The following is an 11,407-nucleotide window of genomic DNA, read 5'->3' on the forward strand; positions in this document are numbered from 1 at the left end:
TAAAACAGCTTGTGAATAGTCACGATTCATGTAACGTTATTTACTTCAGAAAAATCAACAATAGGGCCTAAGTTAAGTTAACTGAGTTGAAGCCCATAATGTTTGGGGGGGAATTTTTTTTTGCATATGGGCCCGGGGCTGACTTGCTACGCCACTGAGGTTGACTAAGCAGTTTAGTACTTGTATATATTTTTTATATAGGCTATATTTTATTATATATATATTTTTACTATATTTTATTATTATTATTATTATTATTATTTATTGATGTCATTTCAGACGTTCAATTTCTTGTTCATTTTTCAAAAATAAATAAACAAATAAGTAAATAAATAAACCAGCTGTTAACTCGAACAATACAAAATAATTATATTGTAATTTATGTAATCTACGGCTAACTGTGCATTAAATTATTTAATGCATGCATCGTTAAGTATTCTCGTCATGACAGCGGCAAAGAACCACCTGACGCACAGCGGAGATCTAGCATTCTAGATATACCTAAGATATATATATATATATATATATACTGTATATATGTATATAAAAATCTCTCAACTAATGCTGTAAAATATACATAAGTCAGTTCGTACTACATTATAATATTGAAGGTTAAAATTGACTGATGTTTAGGCTATACAACTGCTTAAATTACACTTAATGAAGTTTTTATAATAATAAAGTTACAATTACATAATAATATTTCTACTTCAATTCATTTTTTTGAAACATAAACATTTAAATCGTGGCTGCCATAAAAACTTTTTTATAAAAAAAAACTAAAAACTGATTTATTTAAACAAATTAAACATTGAAGAACAGTAAAACTTAAAATATGTTATATGGTGCATATATTTAGCAAAATGTCCCTCTCTACAGTTTATTTTTCTATATGATTAATGAGTTTATGGTCACCGAATATGTTTTTCTGAGGTAAATGTGACGTTATGTGACATACAAGCCGTTATATTGACGTCTTTGCGCGGCTGAAACACTGATTGCGCGATTACATGAGACAGGATACGGATTGTAAAGTTGTACTCTTTCTTTTAACTTACCTTCGGATGTTTAGTCATGTTTATTTTGTGTTGAAGCTGGTATTAATATGGAGGAGATGATCAGTTCACGTGCCTCTGTTGATCTGAGGCGCTCCAGCGATCTGTCACTTCACATTAAACAGCGCCAAAACGGCATTTACTGTTTGAATACTGCAATACAATGGACAGAATTTTAAATCTGAGACTTTGTTTCATATTAAAAGTACCAAAGCACAATTCTTATTGCGATTTATTGGATGGGACTGAAAACAGGATAGACTAATCGATTCTTGGGATTTAAGAATCGATATCGTTTCGAAAAAATGAGAATCGATTAAAATTGAGATATCTATATTTTTTTACCTAGCCCTAATAGTTATGCCATTTTTTATTGGTGCAGTACTGGCTTAGATATTTTACACCACAATTAAGTTTTAACTTCTGACCGGCCGCTATGGAGTGACTGATCATGCTGAAGTTGCTTGAGGTCTAATGAAGGATTCAGATGTGCTCCGTTTAGATTGTTTTGGTCTTCGTTCGTTAACATGCAGTGTACAGTCATGCCATGTCTGTTCTTGTTTTAGGCTCGAAACATCGCCGTTTACGTGGAGTTCAGAAGCTCTGATGAAGAACATGCCAAGCCACTTAAGGTAACATAACACAAGTTTCCATCAGTTTCCACCAACATCTGCTTTAAAATTTGACTCGCAAATATAAATGCTGTAAATCCTTTTCCACAGTGCATCTACGGAAAGCCAGGAGGTCCAGTTTTTACCACGACTGCCTGTTCCACAGTTCTGCATCACTCACAGAACCCAGACTTTTGTGATGAGGTTTGCAAAATATTATTTTCAAGTGCTTTAGCAGCTTTTGTAGATTACGTTCAGATGAAAGTTATGGGTCTTTTACGGTTTGTTATGATATGCTTGTTCAGGTGAAGATTGAGCTGCCCACACATCTTCATGAGAAACACCATTTACTCTTCTCCTTCTATCATGTGACCTGTGACATCAATGCCAAGACCAGCTCTAAGAAGAAAGAGGCTCTTGAGACTCCAGGTATCTGCACATGCACGTTATCCTGTGCTGTGCTGTGTGTGTGTGTGTGTGTGTGTGTGTGTGTAGTGCTCTGACAGTGTGTGTGTGTGTGTGTGTGTGTGTGTGTAGTGCTCTGACAATGTGTGTGTGTGTATAGTGCTCTGACAGTGTGTGTGTGTATGTTACAGTGGGCTATGCATGGCTGCCTCTTCTGAAGGATGGACGTGTTTCCTCTCAGGATTTCAGTATTCCAGTCTCGTGCACTTTGCCTGGTGGATATCTACACATTAAAGAGCCCTCATCCACCAAAGTGAGTGCAAGAATCCAGAAAAACATAGAAACAGACAGTTTAGAAAAAGAAAATAGATGAATACAGATATAAGTATGATGATGATGATGGCAGTGAAAAGGCAGCTTTATAGGTCACATAAACTAAAAATCAGAACAGACCATTTTCACAGACAGTTATGAAGCTTCCGGAGTTATTAACATCATAAATCTGTAGCAAAAAATGAATGTACATTTATATCTCTATACTTTGTGTTATATAACCTTGGCATTCAATTACATAAAAGCTATTTCTAATAGAGTGATAGCAAATTTGACATTTCTATCTTCTGGCCAATGTAATGAAAATTTCGATATTTTTGGGGGGAAAGTTGTGGATTTTTTTTTTTCTGTTGGAGCAAATGGGAATGCAAAAATTATATTTGTTGTAGCCCCATATGCAAATGTAATATATGTACATATATTACACTTCCATATATGAAGTATGTGGTCATATGAAGTAAAAACATATATGAAACCTATAAGAAATTTTAATAATTTCATATATTAACATATACTGTATATCTAGCCCATTCAAATATATATGTATGTGTAATATATTTTTGGACATATGTCATGTACATTTATACCCATCCTAAAACCCGTCAACAGTAACGCATCGCAAGTGACGTGAGTTACGTAATCAGATTACGTTTTTCAAGTAACTAGTAAAGTAATGCAAACTTTAAAATTTAAAATGAAATATCTGAGTTACTTTTGCAAATAAGTAACACCAGTTGCTTTGTTTTCCCATTTGTTCACTGACAGGTCTCCTGTCCCGGTGTAGAAAGAAATTGGGAGTGAGGTGCAGAGGCACTTCCTTCAGCCTGAGGCTTATTAAATTTAACTTTTGGTGTGAAAGGGCCCTTACAGTTGCCAAAAATATAACTTTTGATTTTTTTTGTTATTAAAAAAACAAAAAAGCAAGCCCAGCCCAGGTGACAAAAAGTAACAAAAAAGTAACCTAATGCATTACTTTCCATAAAAAGTAACACCATTAGTTACTTTCTATGGAGTAACACGATATTGTAATGCATTACTTTTAAAAGTAACTTTCTGTAACACTGCCTATGTAACGAATCAATCCACTGAAGGCGAGTGTAGTGAAGAACCCAAGTGCAGTTTATTTACAGAGTGATCCAAACAATAATCCGAGACTTGACTTGACATGAACAGACTTGACTTAACTTGACGAGGCATGAAACAGACTAGACTCACCGACAGCAGGTTACAACATCAATACACGACAAGAGACAATGGCAACATGAGGGCTACTTATAGCAAACAAGAAGGGTCACATGACACAATGAACAAGAGAACCAATGGCGTGAATACATGAGGGCAAGGGAAGCATGACACAAACAGGGACCATGACTAAACTCCAAAATAAAAGACATGAAAACATGAACAAGAAACACAACCCAAAACACCACATTACATAGAGCAGGCAGATCGGGCAGCCATGGCGGAGCAGGCAGATCAGGGAACCATGGTGGAGCAGGCAGAACACGGTGGCCGGGTGATGACGGCAGAGCAGGAAGCAATGGCGGAGCAGAGGCATGGACAGACCACTTGACTGTGACGGAGCAAGCAGAGAGTTCTTGAATGGCCTCCTTGGCCGTGAAAGGACAGACAGTGAGTTCATGAACGGCCTCCATGGCTGTGACAGGGCAGACTGTGAGTTCATGAACGGCCTCCTTGGCCGTGGCAGGACAGACAGTGAGTTCATGAACGGCCTTTGTGGCCATGACAGGACAAGCAAAGAGTTCATGAACAGCCTCCTTGGCCGTGACAAGGCAGTCTGTGAGTTCGTGAACGGCCTCTGTGGCCGTGACAGGGCAGACAGTGAGTTCATGGACAACCTCCTTGGCCGTGACAAGGCAGTCTGTGAATTCGTGAACGGCCTCTGTGGCTGTGACAGGACAGACAGCGAGTTCATGAACGGCCTCCATGGCCGTTACAGGACAGGCAGAGAGTTCATGGACAGCCTCCTTGGCCGTGACAGGACAGGCAGAGAGCTCATGAACGGCCTCCGCCTCGGGAGGTTCTGGAGTGGCCCTGGGGTAGCAGACATGATGTTAGCAGACTCTGGCTTGGCAGACATGAAGTGAACAGGTTTTGACGTGGTAGACATGACATGAGTAAACTTTAACTTAACTGGCATGATGAAGAGCAGGTCCTGGAGTAGCGGGCATGACGTGAGCAGGCTTTGCCGTAGCAGTCATGATGTGTGCAGGCTGGGGCTTGGCAGGCGTGACGTGAACAGGCTGTGGCTTGGCAGACATGATGTGAGCAGACCTTGGCTTGGCAGGCATGACGTGAACAGGCTTTGGGGAAGTGTCATGTTCCTCCTCCATGACACCCACAGTGAAAGCAGATCCACTCAAATGGGAAACAAGACACATGACACAATGAACAAGAGAACCAATGGCATGAATACATGAGGGCAAGGGAAGCATGACACAAACAGGGACCATGACTAAACTCCAAAATAAAAGACATGAAAACATGAACAAGAAACACAACCCAAAACACCACATTACAGCCTATCAATACATGTTGATATTACATAAGAATAAAAGCTGTAAAAAAAAGTCCTGGAATGTTTCAAAACAGGAGACCCAAAGACAAATAATGATGATTCACATGCGAGATATTATAGTAGTTTGTTTTTCATATTTTTCTTGCAGAATGGCTCGGATGTGAAGTGGGTCGATGGGGGGAAGCCGATCTTCAAAGTGTCCACTTTGGTGCTTTCTACAGTTTATACTCAGGTTAAAAAGAGCCACAGTCTCAGATTAAAATTTACAGTTATCTTGCTCATGTTTTGTGATTTCATAATTCCCGTGTGTTTTTTTGTTATTTTTGCAGGACCCCCATCTAAACCGCTTCTTCCAGCAGTGCCAAAAACGAGAGGCAGACCTCTCTCAAGCTCCTACCTCAAACTTCCTCAACTGCCTTAAAGTAAGTGTGTTCAGGGCCTTAACTGGGGGCTGAAAATCTGTCAAAACGGAATTATAATTAAAAATGCAACCCATTTTATACATATTCATAAATATATTATCCAGAGAAAGACATGTAGCTGATTGCAAAATGTGTATTACGTAAAGTCAAGATCCACTTAAGATCAAGATCCAGTTAAAGACAGGGACCAAACTGTGCAATTTGCTTAAATTTAGGCTTCTTTTTTTTAAGCAACGCATATATATTGTGTGTTTTGCTATTCTACACTGTTTCTCTCTCTCTCTCTCTCTCTCTCTCTCTTTGAATTTTCTGAAGTGAAATCAAAATGCACATTTTTAATATTCATCATATGTGACCCTAGACCGCAAAACCAGTCATAAGGGTCAATTTTTCGAAATTGAGATTTATACATCATCTGAAAGCTGAATAAATGAGTTTTCCATTGATGTATGGTTTGTTAGGATAGGACAATATTTGACCGAGATACAACTATTTGAAAATCTGGAATCTGAGGGTGCAAAAAAATCTAAATATTGAGAAAATCATCTTTAAAGTTGTCCAAATGAAGTTCTTAGCAATGCATATTACTCATCAAAAATTAAGTTTTGATATATTTACGGTAGGAAATTTACAAAATATCTTCATGGAACATGATCTTTACTTAATATCCTAATGATTTTTGGCATAAAAGAAAATAATTTTGACACATACAATGTATTGTTGGCTATTGCTACAAATATACCCCAGCGACTTAAGACTGCTTTTGTGCTCCAGGGTCACAAATATGTTTGAATAATGCCTGTGAAAATTCCTCAACGTTTTTAGGTGAATATTCAGTCCATATCTTTATATGAACTCTTTTTTGTCCTCTCAGGGCCTCTTGAGTATGGAGAGGATTCATGTCATAATTCGCTTCCTTCCTGTTATCTTCAACCAGCTCTTTAAAGTGCTCACTCAAAACGACACTGACGAAGTGTCCACCAGCACCACCAGGTACAAAACCCATCACTCGCTCTTCTGAACGCACTCAGTCAACAACTCTCACTTTAACATTACATGTAAACCTCTTTTCCATCAGGGTCCTGGTCCACATCTTAGCTAAGTGCCACGAGGAGAACCTGGGCCACTATTTGCACTCTTACATAAAGGTACATTATATGGCACAATCCTAACTGTGCCGATGTATCATTTCACTCATGCATGTTGCTGCCAATAGCTAGGCACGGTTGAAGCCAGATTCTTGCAGTTTACATTTTAAAGCTTTAAAATGTTGAGTCTTGAATTTAAAATCCAATTTCTTTTAAATGCACATATCGACATATGACATATCTGAAGAAATGATCTAGCAGGGAAAATAAAGTTGCTGGTGCAGAGACGGTAAAGGCTTTGTTTTTGTTCTTGTGGAAACATGTCGGATGTGTTTCTCTTTTGTTTATCCAGTTTGTCTTTAAGACTGAAGCGTGTGGCTTCAGAACGGTTCACGAAGAGTTGGCCAAGGGCATGACCTCTGACCTGAAGAGCAACGACCAGTCGATCATACGCAATATCCTCAAGGTGAGCTAACATCACCATCTCTCTCTTACAGAAGTCATGGGCTGTTTTTAAGCCTGTCGACTGATATCTGTTGGGTTCCCTGCAGTTCTCGTGGTTCCTTCTCGAGATCATAGTGCAGTCGATGGCGCAGCATCTGCTGGACTCAAATAAGCTTAAGGTAAATACTGAGTCAGCAGACGTGAATTCATGCTTTATTCATCCTATTCTTTTTTTTGTTGTTGAAATTTTAACAATAGTCGGTCAGCCTAAAATAATGACTTATAATAAGGGTCACGCTATAGTTTGAGAGGAGCAATTCTCAGTTGTTTATTAGTATGCATATTACTATTAGTACTTATAAAGCACATCTTAATGCATTATTCTGCAAGGCCATATTTTAGATCCCTTAATCCTTAAACTCCATACCTAAACTTAACTATCTTACTGACTATTAATAAGCAGTAATTAGGAGTTTATTAAGGCAAAGGTCATAGTTAATAGCAAGAAATGCTCCACAAACTAAAGTGTGACCACATTCAGAACTCTTGGTTTGATTTTAAATAAACTTTTGACATAAGCTTAAATGTAAAATACACCGAAAAGCAAGACAGTGCTACTAATCGTGTATCTGGTGATTTAAATAAGCATTTATAAATCAAACTGGGTTTTCTATAAATGCTCAATACAGCCCTAAACTCTGTATTGCTGTAAATACTCAGACTTTACTTTCCACAGAATTTTTTCTCTCATTTGTAGCTGTTGCACCTGTAGTATTTGACCTATGTTCACACTTTTCTGCAGCTGTTGATCACCTTTTACCATTTTCCTTGTATAACCAACAAATCTGAATAAAACGGAATAAATAAAAGATGTTTTGAGACGTTTTTTCTGCACATCAAGTGACTTGCACAGAACCGCTTCTGTGTCTTTCACGCTGTTAAACTTGTTTATTTAATAAGAAATGTGTAACAAATGTGTTTGCTCAGCTTCCTCGACCGCAGCGATTTCCTGGCACTTTCCAGAGTCGATTGGAGACCCTGATCATGACGATGTCCGATCACATCTTCTGGAAGAATAAAGAGCTGGCAGAGGAGACACGCAGCGCTAATATGGCCATAGCGGCCTTTGTGAAGGTCACACAGCACACTACAACTGAGATAATTAAGACTTTTAAATGTTGTAAATATGTGCATAATGAAGTAAATAATTAAATTAGATGCAGGACTAATTTTAATGAACATAAATAGGTTTATGTATTTTGTGTGTGATAGTGTACTGTACATGCATTTGAAATTGGACAGCCTGAATAGTTCATAATAATGTTATAAACTTGTTTCTGTGATCAATTAAAAGATATGCATTTCCCGTCCTCAGCGGTGCTTCACATTCATGGACAGAGGTTTCACCTTCAAACTGATCAGTAACTACATAAACATGATCACAGCCAGTGACAATAAGGTACCTGAGCTAAACTTTCTCACTTTTCTGTATCTCTTAAGCCGTGGTAACACTAGACGTGAGCATGTGTGAACAATAGAGGATCTGAACGTGATTGACTGACCTCTTGATTTAATACAAACAGCACAGATGTCAAAGCACAAGCCCTAGAATGTGACATCATATCCTGTTCATTGTAAGAAGATGCAGTATTTGCATGCTCAAAGTCTAGTGTGGCCACGGCTGTAGCATTAAAACAGTGACACTACACATTAAAAGATCCTGGTTATGATGAACTTTTGTTATGTAATGACTGACATGTATTTATGCATCATTTATGTGTGTTTTGTCTGGCTGTTGAATTCTTTGACCGTCTCTGTGTTGCAAAGTTTATCACTAAAGAACCGCTTGCGTGTGTGTGTTTGTGTGTGTGTGTGGGTGTGTGTGTGTGTGTGTTTGTGTGTGTGTGTTTGTGTGTGTGTTTGTGTGTGTGTGTGTGTGTGTGTTTGTGTGTGTGTGTATTTATTTACTTATTAAAAATGCTGAATTTATATGATGTGTGTGTGTGTGTGTGTGTGTGTGTGTGTGCACAACGTGTTTTGGGTGCAAATGTTGTTTTTCCAGATGCTGTGTGAGCTGAAGTTTGAGTTCATAAGGGAAGTATGTAACTATGAGCACTATGTCCCTCTGAGTCTTCCCATCCCATCTGCACGAATCACAGGTCAGGGAGCACCACGAGCTCCACCTCTTTGTGTCTCATGTGTCGCAAAACTTCACGCTTGCATTGTAGTCCTAATTAGCATACTGTAGACCACACCCCCTGATTTTCTGTCTGTCTCATTTCTCTCTGTCAGACAAGGCATCACCGGAAACCCAAAGTGCTCAGGGTAACTATTAAGTGTTTTTTACTGAACTTATTTTACTTATTTGTAAAGTTTTCTGTGGCAGTTTAATGCAGTTTTCAGTCTGATTGATAATAAAATTCAACCCTGGGAGTGAGAACGGGTTGAAAAATCTCATATCTGTATGAGTGGATGAAGTACAAATATCATGTACTTGAATGAGAAGATCAGTTCAGTGAAAAAAAAAAAAAAATTGTGTAACAGGAACTAAAACTACAGATTGAAAGACCACTTAAACCAAGAGCACAAAAACACAGGATCATGACACTGATTTCATTTAAAACAAAATGATCGTATTTTTATTTTTTTTTTAGACAAAGTGATTGTATTTGATTCGAGACAAAGTGATTATATAGCTTCAGAAGACTTGGATTACCTGTACGTTAACTTTTTGAAACTCAATTTACTTTCATAGTATGGACAAAAACATTCAACATTTAAAGTACGGGAGTCCAGTTAAAATATTGCTGCTGTTTAATTGCAGTGGATGAAGTACAAATATCATGTACTTGAATGAGAAGATCAGTTCAGTGAAAAAAAAAAAAAATTGTGTAACAGGAACTAAAACTACAGATTGAAAGACCACTTAAACCAAGAGCACAAAAACACAGGATCATGACACTGATTTCATTTAAAACAAAATGATCGTATTTTTATTTTTTTTTTAGACAAAGTGATTGTATTTGATTCGAGACAAAGTGATTATATAGCTTCAGAAGACTTGGATTACCTGTACGTTAACTTTTTGAAACTCAATTTACTTTCATAGTATGGACAAAAACATTCAACATTTAAAGTACGGGAGTCCAGTTAAAATATTGCTGCTGTTTAATTGCTCCAGTTGAGTAAAAGTAAGGTACTGATCTATTAGGACAATCTTTTTTATGTTTGTGATTCAGTGTCCTTCTACTGCTCTCAGTATCTGTTGAAAGATGCACTCCTGCAGTATATTCCAAGTCTTTGTGTCAAACATTGTATGACAAATAAACAGAAATTGAATTTGATTTTACAGAAAATCTTCCCCTCCGTTAGAGCTAAGTTTCAATAACTTACAGCATACTCTGTAACGTATAGCAAGACTCCAGTCATATAGTCACATTGTGCTGCCATGATGAGGTTACCTGACAACTCAAATACATATTCTATCTCAGTAAACATGTTCACTCACAAAATAAATGCATTGTCACACTGCGCATAGTGATCAGTTATGTGGTTTCTTATTTCTCAGTGGACTTTCCAGAGTATATTTTGACGGAAGAGTTCTGCAGGAAACATTTTCTCACAGGATTGTTGTTGAGAGAGCTGGGGCTCGCTTTGCAAGACGAGCAAGACCTGAGACACCTCGCCCTGGCCTGCCTGAAGAACCTCATGGCTAAACATTCACTGGACTCCCGTTATGCCATAAAGGTGAATTTTGACAGTGATAACACTTAAAGTATATAGTTGTTGTGCACCATTTATGTTAGTCTGTGAACTGATTTTAACTGTATTGTGTTTGTGTGTGTAGGAGAAACAGGCACGGATAGCCTCTCTGTATCTGCCACTTTATGGTCTGATCCTTGACAACATGCCTCGCTTTTTCCTCAGAGATCTGTTTCCAATCTGCCTGACGGCCAGTGACCAGGTGCACATGCTCAGGATGCTCATTTATCAACTGAAATGAAATATAATAAGAAGCTTTGTTCTTATATTTTTATCAAGAACTCGCATCACCTGAGCAAGATCTGACGTTTTAACAGAGGTGTAAAGTATTTCATTACTACACTTGAGTAATATTTATTACTGTATTATTTATTATTAACAATTCCACAATTGTTCAGTTAGAATCAAGTATTACCAAGAGCAATGTAAAGGTAAAAGAAAAAAGGACACACTCATCTCAAGTCACACTCATCGAGGCCACCCCATATAACCACAACAAATTCTGAAACTACCAACATTACATTACATAAATGTAGAATCAGAGGCGGACTTAACCATTAGGCAAAGGTAGGCGACTACCTTGGGCCCCCAAAAGCCAAGGACCCCCTAAAATGCTTTTTATATGCGAGATGCGCGTTCAGTGCTGACGCACAAGTGGTTGCTGTGGTGTTCATTACCACGACAACCGTCTGTGCGTCCGCGTTGAACGTGCTTCTTAGCAAAAGTAGGGCGATGTAGAAAATGGGGA

The 11,407-nt window shown here is 38.1% G+C and overlaps 1 protein-coding gene across 1 annotated transcript in view; it reads left to right on the forward strand.

Annotated features, from left to right (window-relative positions):
* Positions 1–11,407, forward strand: part of LOC107749056 (dedicator of cytokinesis protein 10) — a 44,939-nt gene that overhangs the window by 3,369 nt on the left and 30,163 nt on the right. Inside the window, exons 6-21 of the mRNA XM_016564106.1 lie at positions 1,622–1,687; positions 1,778–1,870; positions 1,972–2,095; positions 2,263–2,384; positions 5,092–5,175; positions 5,273–5,365; positions 6,240–6,358; positions 6,444–6,513; positions 6,806–6,919; positions 7,005–7,076; positions 7,885–8,031; positions 8,273–8,356; positions 8,960–9,056; positions 9,190–9,222; positions 10,466–10,644; positions 10,745–10,861. Coding sequence (XP_016419592.1) covers positions 1,622–1,687; positions 1,778–1,870; positions 1,972–2,095; positions 2,263–2,384; positions 5,092–5,175; positions 5,273–5,365; positions 6,240–6,358; positions 6,444–6,513; positions 6,806–6,919; positions 7,005–7,076; positions 7,885–8,031; positions 8,273–8,356; positions 8,960–9,056; positions 9,190–9,222; positions 10,466–10,644; positions 10,745–10,861 — 1,614 coding nt within the window. The remainder of the gene's footprint in view (positions 1–1,621; positions 1,688–1,777; positions 1,871–1,971; positions 2,096–2,262; positions 2,385–5,091; positions 5,176–5,272; positions 5,366–6,239; positions 6,359–6,443; positions 6,514–6,805; positions 6,920–7,004; positions 7,077–7,884; positions 8,032–8,272; positions 8,357–8,959; positions 9,057–9,189; positions 9,223–10,465; positions 10,645–10,744; positions 10,862–11,407) is intronic.

This window comes from Sinocyclocheilus rhinocerous, unplaced genomic scaffold (assembly GCF_001515625.1).
Source record: "Sinocyclocheilus rhinocerous isolate Xijiao unplaced genomic scaffold, SAMN03320098_v1.1 scaffold1522, whole genome shotgun sequence".
Lineage (NCBI taxonomy): Eukaryota > Metazoa > Chordata > Actinopteri > Cypriniformes > Cyprinidae > Sinocyclocheilus > Sinocyclocheilus rhinocerous.